Raw genomic sequence first — 22,828 nt, 5'->3', positions numbered from 1 at the left:
ACATAAATCTAATTTTCCTTTTTCAGATGCTCAGAGCTATTTGTTAAAAGTTCAATGACAAAGTAAATGTCCTGGGGAGCATGTGTCAGGGTGTACATACAAAGTAATCAGTTCTGTTTCTTCTGATGTTTAAAATAATCTGACAGTGCAGTAATGATGTTGTGAAATGTCATGTATCAATAATAATGAAGCCAGATATGCCAGACCGCATTATTATTTTTAGTATTATTATATTACTCTGTGTTGCTTTTATTCAATTTGAATACATTTATTAACTTTACAACTACTATTGTGACACTGCATTTTGCTGTACTTTAATGTGTAGGTCTTAAATTTCATTCACTGTTCACCACAGTCATGAGGCGATACCAAAATTTGCAGTCAGTTATTTCAATAAAACATGAGATATTTAATATCACATTGTATGTTTTTCAAAAAAAAATACCTGCATGTTTAACTGTGTTTCACTTGTGGCCCTGTAAATGAGGGACCAGCTTACACAAGTCTCCCTTCTTTTCACAAAGGGGACACTTGTACTGTGAATCACTGTCAGGGTGGGTAGGTGAATGGCGGACCCAAATAGCAGAGACGGAAGCAGAGGATAGTTAGATGATTTAATCAAACATAAAATCATACTAAACCAAAAGGAGTCCAGGAAAAGGCAGGCAAAAGGGTATCCAAAATAAAGTCCAAGATAAACGTAGAAACACCGGAAGACTAACACTCAGGAAAACTACTGGAGACGAAACACACAAACCCAAACACATACAATGATCCGACAACAGACAAGGGAAAGACAGAGACTAAATACAAGAGGTAACAAGGCTAACAAGGGACAGGTGATACAACAGGTGGAACACATCAGGGCGGGGCAGAACAATCAGACAGGCGGGAAAACAGAAAACAGGAAGTAAACTGGACAAGACAAGTGAGAACAAACAGATTACAAAATAAAACAGGAAACCAAGCAAAACAGAGAAACAAGACTACACAATAAAACAGAACAAATACCAAAACCCTGACAGTACCCCCTCCCAAGGGACAGATCCCAGATGTCCAAAAAAAATACCAAAACAGAACAAAAGGCAACCCAGGGAGGGCAGAGGGGGACCGGAGGAGGGACGAACGGAGGAACCAAAAAAGTCAAACGGGGCTAGAGAACAGAGAGTCACAGGGAACAGAGAGCATAGAGGGCACTCAGGGGAAACAGAGGGCCGTAGAGGCCTGGGGGAAAACTGGGGGGCCACTCGGGGAAGGGAACAGGAAGGCCCCAGGACAGGGACAGAGAGGCCTCGGCAACAGGGGACAGAGAGGCCTCGGCAACAGGGGACAGAGAGGCCTCGGCAACAGGGGACAGAGAGCAGCAACGAAGGCAGAAGCCTTCAGGCGGCCGAACAGGTTGGTGAAGGTAGAGTCCCTCAGGCGGCCAAGCAGGACGGCGAGGACTCCGAGGCGGCCGTCGACGAGGGTAAAACCCCTCTGGAGGGCAGCGGCGAAGACCAATCCCCTCAGGAGGCCGTCCGTGACGGCGAAACCCATCAGAAGGCCGGCGGCGAAGGCGAATCCCCTCTGAAGGCCGGCGGCGAAGGCGAATCCCCTCTGAAGGCCGGCGGCGAAGGCGAATCCCCTCTGAAGGCCAGCGACGAAGGCGAATCCCCTCTGAAGGCCGGGCAGGCTCAGCAGATGAAGGGGCAGCTGGGCTGGAGACAGGCGACGGGTCAGCTGGGCCAGTGTCTGCCAACAAGGTAACAGGATCAGTAACAGACAAGGCAACAGGGTCAGGAGTTGGCAACTCCGCCGACAGGGTAACTGGAGCATTAGTTGGCCGGACCACCGACAAAACACGGGGAGCAGGAGTCGGCCAAACCGCCGACAATACACGGGGAGCAGGAGTCGGCCGGACCGCCGACAATACACGGGGGGCAGGAGTCGGCCGGACCGCCGACAATACACGGGGAGCAGGAGTCGGCCGGACCGCCGACAATACACGGGGAGCAGGAGTCGGCCGGACCGCCGACAATACACGGGGAGCAGGAGTCGGCCGGACCGCCGACAGGACACGAGGGGCAGGAGTCGGCCTGACCGCCGACAGGACACGAGGGGCAGGAGTCGGCCTGACCGCCACAGGCAAAGTCTCATGGGGGCAGAACAAAGGCAAAGTCACTAGGGAGGTCTCTGGGACTCCGGAGACCAACAAAGCCTCAGGGACAGTCTCTGGGACGCCGGAGACCGGCAAGGCCTCTGGCTTGCCCGTAGACGTAGACTCTGGGAGGTCTGTCGACGTAGACTCTGGGAGAGTGGTCATCGAAGACTCTGGACGACTGGAAGACTCCAGCAGAGCGGTCAACGGAGACTCTGGAAGGCTGCACGTCAGCAGCGGTTCTGGGCGGCTGCACGTCAGCGGCGGTTCTGGAAGGCTGCACGTCAGCGGCGGTTCTGGAAGGCTGCACGTCAGCGGCGGTTCTGGAAGGGCGGTCATCGATGACTCTTGAAGAGCGGTCATCGAAGACTCTGGACGACTGGAAGACTCTAGCAGAGCGGTCATCAAAGACTCTAGACGACTGGAAGACTCTAGCAGAGCGGTCATCGAAGACTCTGGACGGCTGCACGTCAGCGGAGATTCTGGAAGGCTGCACGTCAGCGGAGGTTCTGGGCAGCTGCTAGCCAGCTGGGGATCTAGGGAGCAGCTAGCCAGCTGGGGATCTAAGAGGCTGCTAGCCAGCCGAAGCTCGGGGCGGCTGCTAACCAGCCGGGATTCTGGGAAGCTGCTAGCCAGCCGGGAATCAGGAAAGCTGCTAGTCAGCTGGGGATAAGGAAGGCTGCTAGTCAGCCGTGGATCAAGGATCAAGGACAACCTGGGGACACTAGGAAACTCGGGAACACTAGGAAACTCGGGGAAGCTAGGAAGCTTGGGGAAGCTAGGAAGCTTGGGGAAGCTAGGAAGGCTGCTAGCAAGCCTGGGATCTGGGAGAGTGCCAACTAGCCTGGACTCAGGAGGGCTGCTAGCTAGCTTGGGCACAAGGGGGCTGCTAGCCAGCCGGGGCTCAAGAAGGCTGCTAGCTAGCCTGGATTCAGAAGAGCTGCTAACTAGCCTGGGCTCAGGAAGGTTGCTAGCTAGCTTGAATTCAGGGGGTTTGCTAGCTAGCCTGGATTTAGGAAGGTTGCTAGCTAGCCGGGGCTCAGGGAGGTTGCTAGCTAGTCTGGATTCTGGGGAGATGCTAGCTAGCGGGGAATCAGGGAGGCTGCTAGCTAGCCTGGATTCAGGGGGTTTGCTAGCTAGCCTGGATTTAGGAAGGTTGCTAGCTAGCCTGGATTTAGGGAGGTTGCTAGCTAGCCGGGGCTCAGGGAGGTTGCTAGCTAGCCTGGATTCAGGGGGCCTGCTAGCTAGCCTGGAGTCAGGAGAGCTGCACGTCAGCCCGGAGTCAGGAGAGCTGCACGTCAGCCCGGAGTCAGGAGAGCTGCACACCAGCTCAGGAGAGCTGCACGTCAGCCCGGAGTCAGGAGAGCTGCACGCCAGCTCAGGAGAGCTGCACGTCAGCCCGGAGTCAGGAGAGCTGCACGCCAGCTCAGGAGAGCTGCACGTCAGCCCGGAGTCAGGAGAGTTGCACGTCAACCCAGGGTCAGGAGAGCTGCACGCCAGCCCGGGAACAGAAGGGTTGCACGTCAGCTCGGGAACAGAAGGGTTGCACGTCAGCTCAGGCTCAGATACACCGGTCAGCTCAGGCTCAGGTACACAGGTTAGCTCAGGCTCAGGTACACAGGTTAGCTCAGGCTCAGAAACACTGGTCTGCTGAGGCTCAGGACAAAACACAGGCATGGAGACGGGGAGGCGAAACTCCTGTGCTGTGGCCTGCCAACGTACCTCCATAAAGGTGCCTAGCGAAGGCGGGGTCCTCCTCATGGAGGGAGCGGTAAAACCCAATCAAAAGTTTTCCATCCGAGTCCAGTGGATGAAAAACTGGCTTGAATTCTGCTGGGTCCATAGTTGGTCGGATCATTCTGTCAGGGTGGGTAGGTGAATGGCGGACCCAAATAGCAGAGACGGAAGCAGAGGATAGTTAGATGATTTAATCAAACATAAAATCATACTAAACCAAAGGAGTCCAGGAAAAGGCAGGCAAAAGGGTATCCAAAATAAAGTCCAAGATAAACGTAGAAACACCGGAAGACTAACACTCAGGAAAACTACTGGAGACGAAACACACAAACCCAAACACATACAATGATCCGACAACATACAAGGGAAAGACAGAGACTAAATACAAGAGGTAACAAGGCTAACAAGGGACAGGTGATACAACAGGTGGAACACATCAGGGCGGGGCAGAACAATCAGACAGGCGGGAAAACAGAAAACAGGAAGTAAACTGGACAAGACAAGTGAGAACAAACAGATTACAAAATAAAACAGGAAACCAAGCAAAACAGAGAAACAAGACTACACAATAAAACAGAACAAATACCAAAACCCTGACAATCACAGGTCGGTACCAACTGAGGATCATTGTGCTCTGGCAGAACAGACTGAAGAGAAGAGGAAGAAATGATATATACAACACAATGTTAGTAAAAGAAGCTTTAACTTTTGAATGTAGCCAATTCTCAATAACTCAAATTACATTAAAGTGACTATGTCACTTTGTAGTGTTTCTGAAACGGGGGGCGTGGCGTGGCGGCCGCAAGCCACAGCCATAGACTGTACCAACAGAATGGACCAACAGATCCTGTTGCTCTGGACGGAAACCAGTGAAGGCCTTTAGAAGCACTTTTCCGGTGAGCGCTGAGCGTTACTGCGCAGCCTCCAACTGAGAGAGACGACGTAAATGTGACGTGAGCAACGTGTCTGAAAGTTGGAAGTCTTCTGGTAGCTGTGCCAAGAGAAATCTCAATCATTCCCAATCTTGCAGAGACGGAGAGTGTACCTACACTCTCCGTCTCTGCAATGTTATCTCCTTACATATACCTATATGTAAGGAGATAACATGGACACAGGCTAATTATTGCGTTAAAATGCTAGTTAACATTAGTAATTAAACTTAAACAGCTAATGTAAGTCTAAACTGCCTGCGAGCTTCTCCTGTACTATACGGTAATTCCTCTACTATGCGACAGTAAGTCGCGTGGTTATGACACAATCGTTAGCCTATTTTTACAAAAACGTCTGCTACGGAGCCATAACGTGAGGTACAAGGTAATGGAGCCTTTTATACATTGTCGTGTTTCTTTAGAAATAAACAATGGACAAATAAAGTCTTTAAACGCTTCAGATGTAAAGTTATTCGCTGTCAAAGTGACGCCAAAATGAATGGCAGTCAATGGAATGCTAACGGGGGGTGATCGCTTTGTAGCATCAAAATGACGCCATAGGAGATTCGAGCTCTGAAGCGAAGCTTACCCCCTTGGCCGCAGCTGGACCCTTCTCGAATTTCTGGAGAAAAAAGAACCACGTGACGCGTTCGTCCAATCAGCTGCCGGCTTTCATTTTCTGGTAAATAATCAGACTGTTAATGGAAACAATACAGAGCAGCGCCGCCTGCTGCTATGGAGACGTATTACGTTTATGCTCAAGTCGGCGTCACCTCAGTGTGTTCTGAGGCATTTTTTGGACCTCGGGGACCCGGCTGATCAGTCCGACTGCCTTTTCTGCCGACGGTCGGCCCGTCTGGTTGGTGTGTCAGGGCCCTAATAACAGTTTCTACCATAAAAACAGCTCTGCAGTCATTTCCCAGAATCTCTGATAAAGCTGTTTCTATGTCAGAAAAGGTTTTCATGGCGTGTAAACCTTTTCCATCACTAAAAAGATCTGCAGTCATTTCCTAACAGAATCTCTAAAACAATGTTCTATTGTCAGAATCATGTGCATTGTGTACTGAGTCACAAATTCATTCTTTTAGCTTGGAAACCTTGTTCCCATCACTAAAACCTCTCTGCAGTCATTTCCTACCAGGATGTTTTAAAAAGATGTTTCTAGACAGAATCATGTGTATTGAGCGTCAGAAAGCTCTCTGACGCTCGGAAACAATTCCATCAATAAAACAGTTTCTACCATAAAAACAGCTCTGCAGTCATTTCCTATCAGAATCTCTTATAAAGATGTTTTTTTTATGTCAGACTCATGTGTATTGAGTTCCTAACTTCTTATGCCTGAAAACGTTGTCCTGTCAATAAAACGTGTAAATTTGTAGGCTAAATGTAAAATTATTAGTGTTAGAAATTGTTAAAGTCACAAATAGTTGTGTGCTATGGTGTTTTATCCTATTAAAGAGAGTTAGTTGTGGGTTAATTGTCGTTGTAAATTTACAACCATGAGTGAGAAGGGTACGAAGTTAACAGGGCTCCCGTTCTGAAGTCACTCACAGATCAATTCGGCCGAAGTGTTCTCTGCGGCATTGCATCGGTATTACGGTATGTGAAAAATTCATATCATATGGGAAATTAATATCCGTATACCGGTACACTGCCCAGCACTGCTACAATGAGTCGAAAGCACAAAAGTGAATTGCTAATAAAATTCTTATTTGAGTATTTGTTACGTTCTGTACTTTCTGGGCCATAGACTAGTTATTCCTAAGAAAGAATATTTAGATTTAATTCATTGCATTGATTAAATTCAAATCGATGTGCAGATTAATGTAGATGATTATTACTCAATATCATTGATATGTAGAATTAAATAATTTTTTATTAGTACTATTTACACATTAGGGAGTTTATCTTTTTCAAATCAACTCAATATTTTTGTTTAGGTTATAATTAATTCTGTACTGTTTTCTATTTGAATATACTCATATTAAATGGATAACTATTAAGGGTCTCATTTAATTCATATTTACTCAATACCAAACCATGTGAAATTTAATTAATAATATTGCTTGTAATCTATTGCCTCATTTTTATTGAGTAGATGTTTACTGCACTGTAAGTATCTTTTCTTACAGTGCAGTAAATATCAGATACTAAAATGGATGCTATACAAAAATGAGTTTATGGTTAAACCGCTAACAATAACACATTGTTTACAAGAGCACAGATAAATCTAGAGCTAGCCTTTAACTAAGCTCTCAAAGTGCAGTACAGTGGATAAACAGGATCGAGATGGCAACCTTGGAGGGATGTGTTTGTGGTTCCAGCCCAAGATGCACAAATGTTTAAATAAATGTTTGAACTGTATGTGAACTTGTGAAAATAATATCAAACGGTCATGTAATTCTCTCTTTAAAACAAATAAGACAATAGAATCATGTGTATTGAGCGCCATTATATAATATATTGTATAAACCATGTTTCCAACCCTAAAAAAGATTCCTTCGAGGATGTTTTAAAAGATGTTTCTATGTCAGAATCATACATATTGAGCATGATGCATATAAGGTTTCTATGGCGTGTAAACTTTTTTCCGTCATTAAAACTGCTCAGTCATTTCCTAACAGAATCCCTAAAAAAATGTTCGTCAGAATCATCTGCATTGAGCGTCAAAGAGCTTTTTTGACGTCAAAAAAGCTCTCTGAGCTTTCTGCAGAGCTGTTTTATTGATGGAAACAATGTTTACACGTGTAAACATTGTTTCCATCATCATCCGTCATTCTTTTAGCGCCAAAGAGCATTTTATGGTTTAGAAATTGTTTCCATCACTAAAACAGTTTCTACCATAAAATCTATTATAAAGATGTTTCAATATGTCAGAATCACTAAAACAGTTCTGCTTGTTCTCAGAATTTTTTTTTCTTTTTGTGATTGATCATCAACGCCAACGAGCTTTTTATGGCGTATAAATTGTTTCCATCACTAAATTTCAACCAGAATTTCTTATAAAGATGTTCCCATGTTATAATGCTGAGCTCCAACAAGGTTTTTATGGCGTGTAAACCTTTTTTTCCATCACTAAAAAGCCCTGCAGTCATTTCATGAGAATTTCTGATAAAGATGATAATATGTTTCTATGACAGAATCGTGTATTGAGCTCCAGAGAGCTTTTTCGGCATTAAACCTGGTTTCCATCACTCTATAACATTTCTACCGGAATTTCTTATAAAGATGTTTCTAAGTCAGAATCTGTATTGTTTGTTCATGCACCAATCACCTAGGCAAATTCCTCGTAAGTGTAAAATAAACTCTTTTGTGATTCTGATTGTTCCCATCATAAAACAGCTAACATCTTTTCCTACCAGAATCTCTTAAAGCAAACCAAACTATAAAAGATACTGCTCAAATACATCCCATTTATACAGTTTTTTGCAAGTATTACTTTCCTAAAACTGCATTTAAATGCACCAACTAATTTCCTACTTAGGAAAGTTAGGTTTGTTTAGTTATAGGTCTGGTAAATCTTGTTTTCACAAGTTGATGATGCAATTACAATATTGATAGCTGTATAGCTAGTATTGTATTGTTAGTTTGAGTTTGATTACTACATTTTTACCTTGTCTTGACAAGTACTTGACAAGTAACAGTTATACATTATTCCCAGTCCCACAGTAAAGACACTCGTCGGTCCTTTTATGAAGCCAAATTTTCCTTTTCTTTATTGGCTCCTTTTGGCAAACAACATAAAACAAACAAAAAAAAATAAATCTATACAATAATTGAACTCAATTATTGTGAAGATGGGAAAGCAAGAGTATACCACATCTTTTGGCACGTTCTATTCTAAACAAAAATGCAGCTTACAGAGAAAATTATCTATTTTTTAAACTGAATTTTTGAAAATACATTTGACAGTTTGACACTGACTGAAAAGCACAACAAGCAAGTCACACATGTTGCTATAAAGGAAGGCTACACCCATCTTTTGGACATTTTTAAAGTATAAAAAGGTAGAAATGACCCCTGCGTGTCTGGGGTAGAAAACAGAATTGATCGGCAAGTTATTTGTGTTTTGTTCCCAAGACGTGTCAACATGTTTCTCCATGGATGTGGGTTCATTATATGGAGCTTTGGCTGTTGTGCTTGTGTGTCCATGTCAAAATCAAGTGATTTTTTGTGCTCTTGTATCTACAAGAGCACAAAAAATCACTTGATTTTGACAAAAGCTCCATATATCTAATACTGACTAATACTGACTTGGTGAGTACTGATTTGTCCCACCAGATAATACTCCTAAGTAATCTTAGGAGTATTATCTGGTGGGACTAATGCCTTCAACCCTTGTTTGTGTTGATTTTCTTGCGTCTTCTCGGTATTAATGTTGGACAAAAGTGCACAGCTTTAGAAAAAGAAGCCATTGATTCTGTGGGACAGCAACAAAAATCAGTTGGTTGCTGATGTTTTATGTAGCAGAGACATTTTCTCTAGGGAACTTCATTGTAGCTGCTTGAAACAACTTGTAAGTGATCACATCTATGTTTATCTAAGTTTGAACAGTTATGCATGGGAATAAGTAAAAGGCAATAAACCCAATATCGGTTCAGGAATGCAAAAGTAGCTATATTTTGATACCCCAAATTCTCTAAAATGCTTTCTTTTTTTTTCTTTTTTTTTACTATTTGCAGTACGCAATAGTACACTCCGTATGCTACGGGTAGCTTATGTCAAATTGAGAACATGGAATAAAAAAACTAATATTCACACACAATTCACAATCCTGTTTTTAAGGAGCGTTAGCTTAGTTACAAGCAAATTCAATTTATTTTTTTCTGTGCTTATGATCCCTCTGGTGCTAGATAATACATTTACTAGTTATCCTGTTTTAAATATTAAGCACCACTAAAGCAAATCTCAACAAAAGCTAAAAGTTATCTTGTTTGTTTCTTTTATAATGATAATTATGATCAAAGTACTTCACGTTTGGGGTTATTTTCCATTAAATAATGCTTATTTCTTGCCATTAGGTCACATATTTGATATTTTCATGGATTTTGAGTTCAGGGAACACACCATACACGTTGTAAACATATAAACATAATTTTTAGACCACGTACAAACTTGTCAACTTGCAATATTTAACAGATAAAATTATTACATTTCTTCTGATTGATGTAAACATGTAGATATGTTTTGTTGTTTTAGAGCACCACTGACTTAAAGCACAAGGATTTCTAATTCTTCCACGCATGTTTATTGCTGCCTATTCAACACTTTTTGGAAATCAGCCAACAATTTGACATGTTTCAGGCAGAGGCTGTTAAAAAAGTGATGAAAATGTTTGAAATCACTGACTCACACAATTTTTACTCTTTGTAAAAAAAAAAAAAAAAAGGTCACCAGTGTAAATAAAGCATAAAGAACACTCACATGGGAGGATTTCTTTCTCTTTTTTCCCCCTAAAGCACAACAACAAGATCATAACAACATTAAACCATAAAGTGCAAGCCTACAGTATCTTTATCATCATAACTTTCAACACAAGGATGGATATTGATATTGATATTATAATGAAAATAGAAAAAAATGTAGAAATGGCTCACTTCCCAGACAAATGTAAAATGGAGAAAACAGTGGTAGTTTTCCTGTGCTTCTCTTTAAGTCCTTGGAAAGTTGGAATGTAACATATTTAGAAAAATAGCCAAAGAACAAATTGGCCTCATTAACATTTTGCTCCTTAAATCAACTTCATATTTCATTACACATTTCATAGACTTACTAAATACTGAACAATCACATTTGTGCCAAAACACTGCTTTAAATTATCTGTACACATACTCTTAACAATAACAATACATGTAATAAACACTCTTTACATCACTCTCACAAGTTCTTTCTATCATTTCTGTCAATTCAAAAATCTTAATCCCAACCAGCTGTCTTGGCTACTTTCTTCCATCATTTGAACATTTTGGTCAAGGGCAGTTAAGTGTTAGTAAGTTTCACTATGGGCATCACTACAATGGCCTGCGCAATCACTATGGTGTGTTGGTGTCAGAAATAAATGATGCATACAGCTTGTTTCTACTTTGGTGTATGTTCAGATGTGGAACATAATTCAAACATGCCTGAAGCCTAGCTAGTAGCCTGAGTAGTGATGGATGAAAATATATTACATATTGACAATTTAGCTTTTAGCTAAGACTCTACAGAAGTGGGGCTAACCATCAATTTTTAGAGGATAAGGCTAGTGGTATTATATATTGGTCCCAAAGCCTAATATAGCTTATCATCACATAGGAATGAGCTATGAACTTCATTGTCCTGCTGCCCCAAATAATCATTTGAGCACCAGCTAATGTATTGTTGATTTTGGTCTTATAATACAAATAAAAAGCAACAGTCTTATTCTTTATGCTAAAGGACATTTCATGGAAATCTGCTTCTGTTTTCCAGTTGACCCTTGACACATGATGAGCATGTGTCAAGGGTCAACTTAGAAAACTAGTATTCATTGTTTTGAGACTATGGACAGTCACAGCAAAGTTCGGAAATTTTATTTGTATTATAGTATTTGTCTTGGACCAGCCAGGTATCAAAATCTTTATGAATCTAATTTTCAGCAAATCAGCTATTTCCTGGCAATTTGGACAGTACTTGAAATATCCTATTAGGGTTAAAGTATGAACAGAAACATGCTGATTGCTATGTAGTCAGAAGGTTGCATACCCGTCTGGAAGAATGCAGCAGCATGAAACTGCTTAAAAACCTTATATTTTCGTCCTAAACAAGTCCGAGTGATATCATAATGAGGGTCCCTACATGTAAACCGAAGCATTGAGAACTTTCTAAGCGTACAGACAGTTTATTAAAAAGATAGATTATAAAGACTGTACTGTTCATGTATACAGGCAGGCGCCATCTTGGGAAAACATGGTCATGACCAGACGAACCACGAACGCCGTGCTTGAGCTATGTTACGCCGTTCGTCGTTAACAAATTAAAATTGTCCTTTAATTTGTTAACGTGCTGCACAATACTTCAGGTTGGCATAAATGGCATGTACCATTTCGTGAACCCACCACTGTGCTGGTTGGGTTTTGAGGGCACACAAAAAGGCATACTGTCACTGTATGTGTGGGGGTTAATGGTTACCCAACCATTAACCCCCACACATACAGTTTGTGTGCCCTCCAAAACCCTACTCAAAAAGGATGTGGACACAAACAGCAGATGCACATGTGGTCTTGTAACACTACACTGGGTGTCTGCATACACAGGCGTGTTCACACAGGTTTGTTGATGTGTACGATGGTCTTTGCATATAACCCTCGTGGGCATTTTAATTAAAGAGTCAAAAGGACCCTCACAGCCACACGCATGCAATAAATATAATTTGGGCTTTAAAAGTGTCTTTCAAGAAAATAATCCACTACGGCATGGTCTCAATTGTTCTCAACACTTAAAGTCAGCCATGGTGGTTACTGCTTGTTCTTCCCTCCTCAGCTCCACCCAGGCGTCCTCTCTTTCACTACATTTTATTTTTTTGTGGTGCCAGTAACTGACAACGATGGCAGCATCTATAGGCTTGAAGCAGTGGATCAACGGTAAAAGTAAACCCCATGTAGTAGCAGACATGTCAGGAAAGTAACCTGACTGCATGAGGAAGATGACTGGTGTTGCCAATGATATTCCATTCAACATGATAAAAGCTGTCATCATTTAGGTTACAGAGGTGTTTTGGTGTCATTTAAGTAATAAACAGAATGGTGAATTTTTGTTGGTGTGCAACATGCTACCTTCCTTCATCTACTCTTATCAAACTAGATTGTTCTTATTTGTTGACACAACTACAAATGTACATGCAACACATGCACTGGCTCCATTTACTGCCCAACCCCATGCCATTTTAAAACCTACAACCCTTTTTATATCCTTAAAGATGGAGGCCATTCTTTGTGGGTAAAACAAAATGGAATGCTTTTTTTGCATTATGCATGCAAATACAGCACAGTGATATGGAACAGCAATAATGATCACAAAACACACAAGGCTGAAACAATCAACGATTACATGGATTGCTGGTTAATGCCATGAAGTAGTGTGATATATTTACTAATGTGGACTACACACAACATGAACTCATGCACCTCAGCCTGCTACAAGTTAAGCTGTTTGGCAAATACCAGTAACAACATTTTTGGTGAAATCCTTCGAATTCCAACCTAGTGTGGAAATAATGTGCTAACATTATACTTGTTTTTAATTTGTACTGATGCAGTGAAGGGTTTTGTTAGCACTGTGTTCTCACCACCCTGCTTTGCCTTCATACAGATAGATAAAGTCACACCTTGAAGCTGCCCAGGACTTTTCAATTCTCTATCCTTAGGCTAACACAACCTTTACTTCAATAAACAATGCTAAATATTATTTAAAAAAAAATAAAAGACTGCAAACAATTTTCTGACATGAGAAAAAGGCTGCCGTTTTTAAACTTACATTTAAATGGGGAATGGTGAGTCTGTTTACTCCTATGTCCTACATGCTGCTTATATTTATGAGGCCAGCCATTTAGACTCAAAATGGGGAATTTATAGTATATTCAACTCAGGCTTACCTATGTCAACATTTTAATGTTGCACTACATTTGCCTCCACAGGTAACAGTTAAATGCAGTACATGAAATTCTATGTGCTGAACCAGTATTTCATTACCTGAAAAAAAAAAAACAACAGTGAGGGCTCTGGCAGTTTAGTCTGTATGTACACGTATGCCATTTTGCCCTGTGCAAAGATGTTAGTAGACTTCCAGTGGATCATCCCAAAATAGGCTCTGTACATCCAGCATGGTCGCCAGCTCCAAAATATGCTTCTGCAGAAGGCTGCTCTCCACTGTATCCTGTTTAGGGAGCTCAGGGTAGGACTCCGGGAAGCTCTGGGACTCCTGCAAGTACAAAATCAAACACTTCTGACTCAAATATTACTGACAAATATCACAACAAACATGCTTTGAAGGAATACTATTAACTGGCAGAAATATGTTTTCTGTCACTACTAGCTGCCATTAATTAGTGTTTCACTGTAGACAGAGGTCTATACTAAATGGACCTTGGAAACATGTCCAACTAAGCCTGTTACATTTGTAAAAGCACCTTTTTCTCTCAATTTCAGCCATCCATACAGACTAAAACATTGATTTTCTTGCTCAAAAACTGAACTTTTCCAAACTTTTACCAGCTTCCAAAAGCTGGTAGCAGAATGCATAGATCTCAAAATGGAGGGTGGTGATGTTCTGATCAACATAAATCCAAGGTTAAAAACAGCTCTGCTGTGTGGCTATAATGTTATGAACAAAGATACATTAGTTGACACTATACATTTATGGCAATGCATTAACACACTTGTCTTTGTTGCAATGAGTACAAACGACTCTTTATTACTGTAGAAAGAAAAGTGTTGAAAATCAGATGGACTATGGGGGTTTGAACAACATTAACCTAATTTCTGCATTTGTTAGTAAGATCTATCACATACTGTATATCGTCATCCAAATTCATGGGAATTAAGGGTGTGTGCTTCTATCTCTGACTGAGAAATGAATCCATGCATTAATAACAAGGAGACAAAACTACTGTAATGGTTATTCACCGGCCTCCTAAAATCAGCTGTGTAGCTGGTGGTGGACAAACTTTACATTGACGGCCAACTCCTCCAAAATACAAAGTTAACTCCATGGCTCTTTTAAACATATAATAGACATAATGATCAACATTATGCACCTGTAAACCTGTTGCCTTTTCTCTGCTTCTCTCTCTGGTTTCTCTTTACTCGGTTTGTTTATTATGTTAAAATAAAATAAAATAAAATACTTGAGATCTTGCGCCTTCAAAGAGAACCACAGTGCATTCTCTCGTCAGGCGAACAGATCCATTTTCGCCCTCCCAAACCTGTTTCACAGCATCTGAACGGATTCAACTTCTGCTTGTTATGAGAGGGATTTTTAATAGCCGGGCTGAGCGTACCCCGCCGCTGTTATTTTGTCTGTTCTTATTAACACATCTACCTGACAGACTTAGGGCAGTGTTTCAGCACTTTTAGCACTGTGGCCAGCTCCAGGCAATGTGGAGAGATGGAGGATCTGTCCTGCCAGCGAGAGACGTGTCTGTGTGTTATTTGTGACGTCACCCTCCCGAGGGGAACCCCCAGTGATAGAGCACGGGGGTTTTCCAGTAGGCCAGGTCTGACTGTAGAGAGGGAGGGATGGTCAGCAAGCGCCTCTTGTGCCGTATTGGGCCAAGGCGCAGGCGGCCGAACCATCTTGGAATTTTCCTCATGTGGAACGTGTGTGTCCACAGGAACCACTACGTGATTCGCGGACATCAAACGCAGCAGACGCATCACTGACAATGCTGACACCATCCTGGGAGGCGCAATGTGTGACAGCAGAGAGTAATGCATCCTGCCTGGTTTTCATAATGGTAGAGTTTATGTCCACACCCAGATAAACTACCGTCTGTGAAGGGATCGGCAAGCCAGTTTATGGCGAAAACCAGTGTTTGTAGATGCTGCACAGCCTCCACTGTACGGAGAGCATCTCTCTCCTGGGAGGGTGTCATAAGGATTAGGTCATCTAAGTTAAACAAAAAAAACACACCAAATTGTTGGAAATGTAAGACATATGAAGTTGGGTCCAAACTATTCTACATCTGCAGAAGCGTTATCAAAAACATCCTTAACTTGTCTCTTATGTTTCCAGGGCTTAACAGTGGATGCTGTTTGTTGTATAAACTCATGCAACCGTAATTGTGGAAGTGGGCATGGGCTGCAATCAGCTGCAGGGGAGAGGTGTGGGTATAGCTCATTAGAGCAGTGCTAAAGTCTCCCTTTATTTGCAGCAGCGTGCTGGACCTCAGACACACCTTTCTCTTATTTTCAAGACCTCAGCCACACACATGAGAAATCAGAGATACAGACACTGCACTGTGAGATATTGTTTATTTTTTCTGTATTAAAATGGTAGAAAGGAAGTAAGAGGAGGGGGGTCAAGGAGTTTAGAGAAGAGTTTTTTTGGGGTTGGAGAAGGAAGGTTTGAATTTTGGTCTGAGTAGCAACTATGCAGGTGTAGTGCAGTAGACTGTGCTAACTTGTGAGATACACACTAAATTCTCTAAATTCAAATAATAACTTCAAACAAACAATGTGGCTTCCTTAGACAGCAGCAGTGACTTACCCGGAAGAGTTTATGCAGTCTCAATGCAGCTGAGCAGAACACAAAGCGGATCAGCAGCAGCCGAAGGAACTCGTCACCAAAGAATTGCAAAAAGGCTTGATCTGTGGAGACAGTGAAAAAAGTAACAACTTTAGTGCTGAAACAAGTAGTTGATTTGATTATTGATTATTGGATTAGTTGATCAAAAGAAACTTAATCTACAACATCTTGATAATCGATTCATTGTTTCCACTTCCCCAAGCTTTTCAGTGGGCGGCACATGCAGTGACACCTGGCTACTCCATTCCTTCCCTCCTGCAGCAAGCCAGAGCCTCAGTATCGCTTCTTCTTTCCGTTTTATGGAAGATTGCAACCATTGCTTTTGAGGTTTCACACCGCCCCCTATTTTACCGGAGGCATTGTTGCCTCTATGATCATGGACAAGTACTGTATGCGTTTCTTTTTTTCATCTGGTGCTTCATGTTCGTAGTCAAGAACATATCGGTAAACGGGTGTTGCTAACTTGTCCTGCTACAGTGTACAAAACTATCTCTACGACGTTTAAGTAAGCATCATGCAGCAATGACAGTTAGGAATAGGCACCAAAACGACTAGTTATCGTTGCTTGTGTTACTAACTGGCGTTTGGGTGCCGCCTTTCCAGCCTTTTTTTCCCCTCACTCGCCGCTGTGAGCTTAAACTCACCATACTCCGCTGGGTGACGACTCTACAACTATTGTTTTGTTTGTAGTACCGTACAGCTCCTAGCCAATCAGGTGGGTTGGAGGCGGCCGCGGACGGACTTCACTTCACATGAACATGCAGTCACAGATATGCAGTTGTTGCTCTTGGCCACTTGATGTGTGTAGTAATTTATTGGCAGCTAGAAGAGATCACGCGTTTTTAGTAAATATCGACCGATAATGATAGTCGTTCGATCAATCGGAGCATCCCTAGTTAAATGCTAAGCTATAGTCCACAAACAGCAGTCAGTTAACGACACGGCCGGTAAAACTGTCTGGTCCAGCTGCCTTCCTGATATTTACACTTGTAAAAGTCCTCACATCATGCTTCCTCATGGTGAAGGCCCCCTCCTCTCTGCAGAGAGTTATGCTGTCTTGTCGGCTGTCACGCTGAAAGCTTGCATAAAAGTTGTTTAGTTCATCGGCTAGAGCGTTCACCATGGATGTACGCGTCGCTTTATAGTCCGTGATGGTCCATAGTCCACAGGCCTCTGGAGTCAGACTGCTGAAGTTGCAATTCCAGCTTTACTGTACCGCTGTTTCGCATCCTTCACTGCTCTATGGATGTTGTATGAAGCGGCTTTGTATTTGTTTATATTCACAGTGACAAGCCCTGTGTTGTCAGCAGCAATGCGGGATGTCAGGGTGTCGCGCTGGTTTTATCTTCGCACTGGTTTTATCCGTTGGCTTCTGGTTGGGAAATATCCTGATCTTAGTTTTTCGCAGTCCACTAGTTTTCCAATAAATCCCAACACTGCTTCCGTAATTGATTCAGGGTTCTTTCATCCTCTGGTGGGGGCACGTGATGTGCTGCCGAAGGTCCGGTCTTACTTTCTCAAGGTTAGCACTGTTAAAATCTTTGGCTACAATAACGGCTACATCCCGATGGTTGGCCTGGTGGAGAGCCTCGTGGAGTTCAGTCAGAGCAGCGTCGCTTGTGGTGGGATATAAACAGCACTGGTGAACTCCCGAAGAAGGTAAAATTGTCAGGAGCTCCAGGTTGGATGAGCAGGAATGTGTGAGATGTGTGTGTGAGTGAGGCAGATGATGTTGCATGATGATGTATGTCCCTCTGGTATTTAATCCTGTCTCTGAGCTTGTCCAGCTTGTTCTCTATGGATTGGACATTAGCTAGCACTTCCACTGATACTGGGCAGTGCCCGGGTCCTTATCCTGTTTTTGATGCCTGCCCGTTTACCTTTACGCCTTCTCCGTGACCTGTTGCTAGTGCGTCTGTTGTTGTTTGTTGTTGTTACGCAATCTCGCTGGGCCAGGTTGGATCGGGAGTAAAACTTTTAGTGAGACGACATGAGTCCCGTATATTTAAAAGTGTCTTCTTGTCGTATGTAAGCGACATACCTCAGGTTAGATTAGTAAGTTTAGTAAAAAAACTGAAAAAACAGACAAAGCAGGTACGACACCTGCCACACTCACTGGTGCCATGGCAACCAAAAATCTACATCCTGGTTGCTCCAACCTTAGGCAATAGGCAGCGTAATGGATCTTTTTCACAGCAGACATTTTGACTTGTCATAGTAGGAAAAGCACAGCTGAAATTGATAACCTTAGCGATGGCTCAATTCCATCAAGTGTCCATGCACAATACCAGGGCCTCTTCAAAGTGGAATGCAGCCATCATTAATGGTTTTGAATACACTTGTGCTTTTCCTACTATGACATGTCACCATGTCTGCCGTGAAAAAGGTCTATACACAAGCCCTAGTAACTTCACCCGCAAGGGAGTAGTTGTGAACTGTAAAGCAGCACTAAACCAATAAGGATAGGACTTATTTGGACTGTGGCCTAGCTCCTAAGCAGTGCCCAGATTGACACTTGCGTTCAATTCTGGAGTCTATCAGAACCAGCTAACACCCTAAACCAGAGATCTTCAACAGGGGGTCTGGGACCCCTAGGAGGTCCTCAGAGTTACTGCCAAATTATGGTATAATGTATACAAATTTGTATAATGTTTTGTCAAAAATTTAAATGTCTTAACATTAATCCAACACATTATAGCAAGTTAGCTTAGTTTTCCATGTACTAAAAAGGTATGTAAGAAGGCTTTAGGCCACCCACACGTTATTTTAGGCCCAGTTTAATATGCAACTTCATTTTATATATGTAGTATGGCGTCCCTGATCCGTCTCTCTCAGTTAAGGGGTCCTTGGCTTAAAAAACATTGAAGACCCTTGCCCTAAACAATAACCACTTTTTTAAAATGCATATATTTGGGCATGTTTGTGCCAAGAAGTCAAGGGGAGAAAGAGATGGGAAATGACATGCAAACAAGGTCCCTGGCTGGACACAAACATGGGACACTGCTGGTCATGATTGGTGCTGTTAAATAATTCAATTCAATTAGTAATTGAAAAGGCATCGCTTTTATCATGATTAATACTGTGTTGACTTGAACAAAAAACAAATAAACAAAAACATGTATGAATACAGATTTTTCCTGGTCCACTTTATTCTTTCAGGTCTGCTAGTATGTTATTAAAATTTATGGGAAATTGGGAAATGTGCTACCTATGGTCCGTGATCGAGTTATCATCTGCCCAATGTCACGGTAGACTTTACGAAGAAATTCTTGAGCCCTTTCCCACAGGCCTCGTTGGACGCTGTTTAAGCCGCACACAGAAGAGAAAGCCAAGAGTGGGCTGTAGAGGAACAGAGTGAAGAGACTCCCACGCTGAGACTGATCTGAACAGGTAAGCAAAGACACGGCACAGGTAAGAAGTGAAAACGTGACATTTTCTCTCCATGTTCACATAAACACACTGCCTGAAAACATTGTGCCACTAACTTTACCAATTACAGTACATGAAAAAGTCTACCTGTGAGTACATGATAAAATACATACACACTGGAAATTTTAAAAACTTAACAACCAAGATTTAGGTTAACAGATAAGGACAGATTTCTAAATCAAAGATGTAGTATTTATTTAAAATTATGTAAAACTGTCAGCTAATAAATAACTGTAGCTTGTTGTTAACTGAAAGCATATGCCTGGTGATATTCTATATTTTCTTATCGTCACCAAACCCCATGAAAAGACCAAAACACCACTGTATCTTACTAACAAGTATTTTGTGTGAAACTATTAAAACACTTCAATGAGCCACACTGTTTATTCAATGCTATGAACACACACTGTAACCTGTACACTGTCCTGCTGCCAGAAATACTCAACTAGAACATCAAATGTGGATTACTCCGCATCTGAAAAAAGTACCCAACAAATGTACTATTTTCTTCTGTTTGAGTAATGTTTGATAAAAACTAGCCAGCTGTTTTAGAAAATTACTGAGCCTTTAAAGAAACTATATAATATAAATACCGTATTTGTCAGTCGTTTTTAAAGAATTATGCATGAACCAATGGGCTCAGGCTGACTGCTACAAACAGGGTAGGATAGTAATAAAGTATTGAGAGACACACTAACACATTGTTGGTTTGATCTGTTCACGGAATTTGTTGACCTAACATAGAATATCACTTATCATTTAATGAACTGTTGCTCTCAAGTGACACACACCTTGCACACTCTTGGGATATACTGCAGGTGATAGTAGGCACACCAGAGGCTGGCCAAACAGATTTGTGAAATGCTATTTGTATAAACAGAAAGACAGAAAAGAATCATTCATTTTAGAATATACATTCACATCATATACACAAATTTCAAATCCCCCCACCACCCAATGTCAATAAACATTCAGAGTAATCCATCCAAACATCCAGTTTACCAATGACAGCCACCGGTACTGTTGGTCAGCAGGGTGCCAGTGGAAACTGTGCTACTGTTGAGGTGAAGAAGGAGAGGTTCCTGCTGCCTGCCTGTGGCAGTGGGAGAGGTTAAAGGGTAGGAGTGTGAAAGGTGAGAGTCGGAAATTTGAATGTTGGAACTATGACTGGTAAAGGGAGAGAGCTGGCTGATATGATGGAGAAAAAGAAGGTAAATATATTGTGTGCGCAAGACACCAGGGGGAAGGGGTGCAAGGCTAGAAGCATCAGAGGTGGATTCAAACTGTTCTACCATAGTGTGGATGGGAGAAGCAATGGGGTAGGGAAAAAGTATGTCAAGAATGTGTGATGAGTTTGAAGCTGGAAGGTGTGATGATGAATGTTGTTGAATGTTATTATTATTGCACCACTGCTGATTTATATATAAACAGACTCTGCTTCCATGGGATTTTCCCCGTAGCATTTGTGTCTCTGTCCAGCCTTACAGGCACTCCAAATCCGCTAATTGTCTGGTCTGTTTCTGTAGATGTGAGCCATGTCTCACTAAAGGCCATAATGTAGGCATCTCTGTACTTGAAGATGGTTTGTTTCCCTGCAACATGGGTGTAAATTTCATCCAACAGTTGGGGGATCAATAAAAATAAAATTTCTCAAGAGCAATTTTTAAAGGGGACACAAATTATACAGCCAAAATTGTACTGTAATTGTACTTGTAGGATGTGTAGTTGTGAAACTCCAGCAAGTATGGGGCGTCTTGAGTGGCTCACCTGGTTGAGCGTGCGCCCCATGTACGGAGGCTCAGTCCTTGCCGCAGCGGCCCAGGTTCAATTCTAACCCGTGGCCTTTTGCTGCATGTTGTCCTGAGTCATCAGATGTATTAGAGAAAATAATCACTTCATGTAAAATAGGCATCGATTCGAACTTTGCTATCTCCCACGGTGTCCCACCGTACTTCTGTGAGTAAGTGACCTAAAAGGGGAAAGCAGGCAGTGGACCAAACCACTGTGAGACAGCATAAGCTGTTTCTAAACTTAAAACAGTGTTTGTTTTTTTTAACCCGTTTCAGTTTGTATTGTTTTACTACTTACACAATTATTTTAAGTACAGTACATACTATTATATTATTTACATTACACAGCATGGTTTTTAATGATAATGATTTTTAGGGGGAGACAACCCTCAGATGGAGTAAGTCCTCCTCCACCGACCATGGCATGAAGCTTTGGGAAAGAGTAATGGAAGAAAAGTTAAGAGGAGAGGTGATGATTAGCGAGCAGCAGTATGGTTTAATGCCAGGAAAGAGCACCACAGATGCAATGTTTGCTTTGAGAATGTTGAGTAGTAAAGAAAAGGTCAGAAGGAGTTACATTGTGTCTTTGTGGACCTAAAGAAAGCATATGTATTGAGAGAGGAGGTGTGATATTGAAGTAGTAGGGAGTAGAAGAGAAGTATTTAAGATTGGTGCAGGATAAGTACGAGGGCAGTGTGACAAAGGGTGAGGTGTGTGGCAGATGGGTTTAAGATAAAGGTGGGATTATATCAAGGACCGGCTCTGAGCCTGGAGAAGTGGAGGTATGCATTGGAGAAAAGCGGAAGAAGTAGAAGCAAAAAGGAATGCATGTGCGTGAATGAGAGGGAGGACAGGAGGTGCAAGGAGTAGAGATGGTAAAGGTGGACGACTATAAATACCTAGGGTCAACTGTTCAAAATAACGGGGAGAGGGGAGATCACGTGACCAGCAGAAAGCTAGAGCTCTCGTACCCACCTCCACATTTCATTGAATAACCAGGTGTATTCCTTTTTCTTCGACGCCAAATCGTTTTATCTGCTATCACAGTGACTCAGTGAATTGCCTGCAAGTACGAGAAAACAGGTCCCGTTGTCGTCTAAGCTACCTACTCGGACACAAAAATCTGCTAACATGGCGGCGGCTAACAGAGCGGTGGCTAACATAGCGACTGATGCTAGCTCAGGCCCGAACATGGAGGACTTGATCGCTCAGGTCTTGGAAAAGCAACTAAGTGTGCTTGAATCAGTGGTTTACAACGCAGTAAAGGGAGCGCTAACGGAAATGAATGCCTCGCTGCAACACATCAGGGCCGAGCTTGAGACGAAGGGAACTATGGTGCGTGATCTGATGCAACCTGACTGCGGTGCATTCACAACCCAGCGGCATTGGGAGCTTGAAGGAGCACAACACGAGATACATGCTAGGGGCGCCCCGGACCTGCTCATCCACCCGGCCACCCTGAGAGTGATCCACGGAGGGAGAGAGTTCGCCTTCACTGCAGCCACAGATGCGGACGTTTTCTGTCTGGAGCTGGATGTGGA

General features: G+C 42.4%; 1 protein-coding gene and 1 long non-coding RNA gene across 2 annotated transcripts in view; one reads left to right on the top strand and one right to left on the bottom strand.

Annotated features, from left to right (window-relative positions):
* Positions 1-57: 57 nt before the first annotated feature.
* Positions 58-21,199, top strand: LOC116041378. The gene is made up of 3 exons (XR_004102937.1): positions 58-68; positions 6,267-6,271; positions 21,121-21,199. It is a non-coding gene; the product is annotated as an uncharacterized LOC116041378 (long non-coding RNA).
* scai (suppressor of cancer cell invasion) overlaps positions 10,257-22,828 on the bottom strand; it is a 115,743-nt gene continuing 103,171 nt past the window's right edge. Inside the window, exons 14-17 of the mRNA XM_031287261.2 lie at positions 20,289-20,361; positions 19,277-19,450; positions 16,030-16,130; positions 10,257-13,743 (exon numbers count right to left, since the gene is read on the bottom strand). Of these exons, the coding sequence (XP_031143121.1) occupies positions 13,597-13,743; positions 16,030-16,130; positions 19,277-19,450; positions 20,289-20,361 (495 nt within the window). The 3' untranslated portion in view covers positions 10,257-13,596. The remainder of the gene's footprint in view (positions 13,744-16,029; positions 16,131-19,276; positions 19,451-20,288; positions 20,362-22,828) is intronic.

The sequence above is a fragment of the Sander lucioperca genome, chromosome 14, assembly GCF_008315115.2.
Source record: "Sander lucioperca isolate FBNREF2018 chromosome 14, SLUC_FBN_1.2, whole genome shotgun sequence".
Taxonomy (NCBI): domain Eukaryota; kingdom Metazoa; phylum Chordata; class Actinopteri; order Perciformes; family Percidae; genus Sander; species Sander lucioperca.
The sequence above is the reverse complement of the archived record's forward strand: the minus strand, read 5'-3'. Positions and strand labels throughout refer to the sequence as shown.